General features: G+C 34.6%; 2 protein-coding genes across 2 annotated transcripts; both read right to left on the reverse strand.

The window, feature by feature from the left end:
• Positions 1-385: 385 nt before the first annotated feature.
• On the reverse strand, positions 386-1,292 carry Tsp_13415 (conserved hypothetical protein). The gene is made up of 4 exons (XM_003367259.1): positions 1,245-1,292; positions 884-1,006; positions 569-655; positions 386-505 (listed from the first exon to the last, which is right to left on the reverse strand). Exons 1-4 carry the CDS (start codon positions 1,290-1,292, stop codon positions 386-388), a joined length of 378 nt encoding a protein of 125 aa, XP_003367307.1.
• A 1,794-nt stretch (positions 1,293-3,086) lies between these two features.
• Tsp_13416 (orphan steroid hormone receptor 2) lies at positions 3,087-3,610 on the reverse strand. Its single transcript, XM_003367260.1, has 2 exons — positions 3,427-3,610; positions 3,087-3,367 (listed from the first exon to the last, which is right to left on the reverse strand). Exons 1-2 carry the CDS (start codon positions 3,608-3,610, stop codon positions 3,087-3,089), a joined length of 465 nt encoding a protein of 154 aa, XP_003367308.1.
• Between the last annotated feature and the right edge of the window lie 16 nt (positions 3,611-3,626).

Consider the following 3,626-nt stretch of genomic DNA (forward strand, 5'->3'; position numbering starts at 1 on the left):
AACATTTTCATCATTGATTTACGTTAGTTCTTTGATTACTACCTCTGCTGTCAAAGAATCCTTTATCCAGCAACACTGACCATTCAACGCGGACAACGTGCAGCATTTATTTTCACCCTCCCAACTTATTCTGCGAAGATCCTAAGATGGGAGGAATTTAATTTTTTAATTACAATTCAAATATTATTTTTTCACCTTCAGGGATTCCACATCATGAGTTTGAACATCGTTATTTGCACCACTGCCAAAGGTTGCACCTTGAATAATTACAATGAAAAGCGTTTTTGGTTTCAGAATGGAAGAATTCTCTGGTACTATTCTTATGCACGGAGTTATACGGACTGAAGTATGTTAATCACAGTGGAAAAAAAATAATGAAATATGTTCAAATCAACTGAAACAAACTTTCAGTCTGCAACATGTAATTTGCACAGTCGTCGCCGTAACAATATGCATCAAGCGAAATTTCATCATCGTACGGTGCAACCTCTTCGGTATTATCTCTCTGAAAAAAATTGTATACTTATAAATTAATTTACTGCACACTGTGATTGATTAATCGACTTACTAACTGCGGATTTTCGTCAACTTGAGCAACAAGATCTAACAACAATTCATAAGCACACAAATCAAACGGACAATCTTTGGCCCAATCCTGAAATTGCAACAACGACCAATTATCATCAACGTGGACAACGAAACGTAAATGTCGATCTTCTTACTGGACAATAACGCCATTCACTTTCACCAGTCTGAACGTTGTAGCTGTAACAGCACTCTGTGGTGGCGTGGTAAAATTCTGGATTTCCCTGTTGTAAATTTCATTTCCTTACTTTCACATGGTTGCATATATGAAAATTATATTTGGAAAAAAAGCAACTACCGGTTTGTAAAAATAGCCAGACTCTCTGTTGTAAAATATACCCAAAATATCAATAAATTCGAAATCATTCTGAGCGCTCGTTTCTAAAGCAGCAGCTGTAACCAAAGCGGCAATGCTTCCCACCTGAATAAAAAAATACAAATAACAGTCATCAAGACAAAAAACCGAATGAATAAATCACAATTAACTAGAATATATTAAAAAAAACATATATATATATATATATATATATACATATACATATATATACAAAAACAAATTAATAATCAACGTGATACAAATATAGAAAAAATGAGTCAGTTAATAAATTACAGGCACTGTTAGATGTGCTTGAATGTTTGGCATAAGTTGTATTACATACCGCTGAATTTCCATCGCCACATGCTCCACTCCAATCAGTTTCTGCCATTGGAAATGTAAATTTTTAATTTCAAACTACAATTTCCTGCTTTACATGAATTTCGAATGATTATCATTTACAAAAGGTTATAAATTTTCAAGTACAAACAACTGGTTGCAAAAACTGTCCATCAGCAAGCAGATTCGATTCAATTCAAAATGTTCTGCATAATTATTTTTGAATAAATTTTTTCATTTTGAAATAAATACATTTAAATTTTATCTACGAAAATTATTTTTCACATGACAGAAATTCATAAAATGATTATTTATCTTTATCTTGTCTTATCTTGCTTGCCTGCCCATTCTTCCATCCTTTGTTCCCCTTATTTACAATGAACAATGAAAAACTATTACAAAAGTTGAATAGATCGATTTGCATTTTCAAACAAAATAAAAAATTAAAAAACAAATTTACTTCCACATTTATTTATCGATAAATTTATCCATGTTATATAAATAAATGTGATTTGCAAGTACAAAAGTCAAGTACATGCATATATTTTTTAAAGGGGAAATGATTTCAGAATGATTCAGACTTGTTTTTCTGTTCAACGGTTAGTTTAATAATTTAAAATAAGTTGATTTCTGTTTGGCACTGATTATTGTCATTGTGGTGTTGAATGACCAGGAACGTTTTTGGTCGATTTGGTAGCAATTTTCACGCTTGCCACTTTCACTTCAACATCAAATTCGGTTGTTCGTTTTGGAAATAATGACAGACAGAAGCAGTTTGTGTCGAAATGAATGCCAACATTGGAATGACTGCAGTCGAGTGGAGGAAACAAAGAATCGAAAGCGAACGCCAAACAAAAACATTGATCGATCGCCACGGTCGAATGAGCATCACCAATGACCGACTGATCCAATTATTTATTATTACAAACAACAAGCCTGATTCTCATGCGATGAATTCAATTGCAATATTTGAAATTTGCTATCGAAAACAAAATGATTGTGTCTTTTTTATTAATATTATAAAAAAATTGTTCATGCTTCGTAGGTTTGTCGGATAATTTCTTCTTTTCTAATAAAAAGCTCAATCATTTATTCAATCGTAACGTGGTCGTCATTTTCAGAAAAATGTTCGTTTCCCTGGCCCAGTTTCTTTTCGTTCAGTTGATTCTTGAAAAGCAGTAGTCCAATTTGTCGTTCGGTGAAGATCAAAACAAACGACAAAGTACAAATAATTTTGCGTGAATACGTACGTTATATGCACAAAATCAAGCAACGTCGTGAATAATACGTTCAAAAAAAACGAAAATGTAAGCAATGAACTGTTAATACAGTATGTGATTCACAGGTACACTACTTGCTCAATTGAGTTTCAATATCGGTATATTTGTTTGGTTTATGCATCAACAGATCGATTGCAACGACGTAAGCTAATTCTGAGCAAGTGTTGTCTCGCACAAGTTCCTTCCAATAGGATCACAGTCTAAAGTTTTGTAACAAGTGATCAACTTAAAAATCACTGGAGCAATAACGATTCAACTGTGCCCACAGGACATTGCATGTAATTGGAGAATGGAAATGAAAAGCAAAAATCCCCCGAATAATGAAGTAAGAAGAAGAACAACTGAACTGTACGTCTGTCGTGACTTGTTTATTCTTTTCTTTTTTTCAAAAAAAGAAGAAAAAAGAAAAACCGGGCTTGTGTTTTTTTCTCTATAGTTACATTCAGCTATGTATATATATATATGTATATCCATATACATATAAAATATATATTGTAAAATAAATCTATCTATCCATCTATCTGTATATACAACAGATAGATAGATGGATGGATGCGATAATATCTCTATGATTGAGTTTCGGCCATGTCACCTCCGCTGGTCACTTCACCAAATATTTGCAGCACGTCCATTTTCAAAATGAACGGCAGCACGTTTTCAATTTGCAAATTTCCAATCAAGCCAGAAAAGAACAGCTCGACAATGATCTGCTTGCTAAACGACCGCAGTGTCGGCAACAGAAGCAGCAAGTCGGTGTAGCGGCTGTCGACGGTCTGCTGGTGCAGCTCCTTGCATGCCTGACTTTGCAAATTGACCAAATGCCGCACGTTGCAAGTGTTGGCCGAATCTGGAACAAAACAACATTAAAATTCCCACACAAGCACATCATTTTGGCTTTTTTTTTACCAGTAGCAGCAAAGGCGATCAATTTCAAATAACCGTATTCAGTATCGGTCAGTTTGAGATCTTCGGTTCGACGCAACAACGCCTGCAAGCAGCTGATCTGCTCTTGGATTTCTTCGTATTTTTCCAACTTGAGCAGACCAAGAAGCGTGGAAGTGTGCAAATGGGTGGTCATCGCAGTCAGCATGCTGTTCAAGCAGAAC

The sequence above is a fragment of the Trichinella spiralis genome, assembly GCF_000181795.1.
Source record: "Trichinella spiralis strain ISS 195 chromosome Unknown Scfld4564, whole genome shotgun sequence".
NCBI classification, from domain to species: Eukaryota; Metazoa; Nematoda; class Enoplea; order Trichinellida; family Trichinellidae; genus Trichinella; species Trichinella spiralis.

Excerpts from the sequence above, each read along its gene's own strand:
- Tsp_13415 (XM_003367259.1), bottom strand. The coding sequence starts at position 1,292 with ATGGCAGAAACTGATTGGAGTGGAGCATGTGGCGATGGAAATTCAGCG. Across the intron at positions 656-883 it reads CTGGCTATTTTTACAAACCG|GATTGGGCCAAAGATTGTCC; the intron begins GTAGTTGCTTTT and ends TTGCAATTTCAG. Across the intron at positions 506-568 it reads TTGACGAAAATCCGCAGTTA|AGAGATAATACCGAAGAGGT; the intron begins GTAAGTCGATTA and ends AATTTTTTTCAG.
- Tsp_13416 (XM_003367260.1), bottom strand. The coding sequence starts at position 3,610 with ATGCTGACTGCGATGACCACCCATTTGCACACTTCCACGCTTCTTGGT. Across the intron at positions 3,368-3,426 it reads GATCGCCTTTGCTGCTACTG|ATTCGGCCAACACTTGCAAC; the intron begins GTAAAAAAAAAG and ends GTTTTGTTCCAG.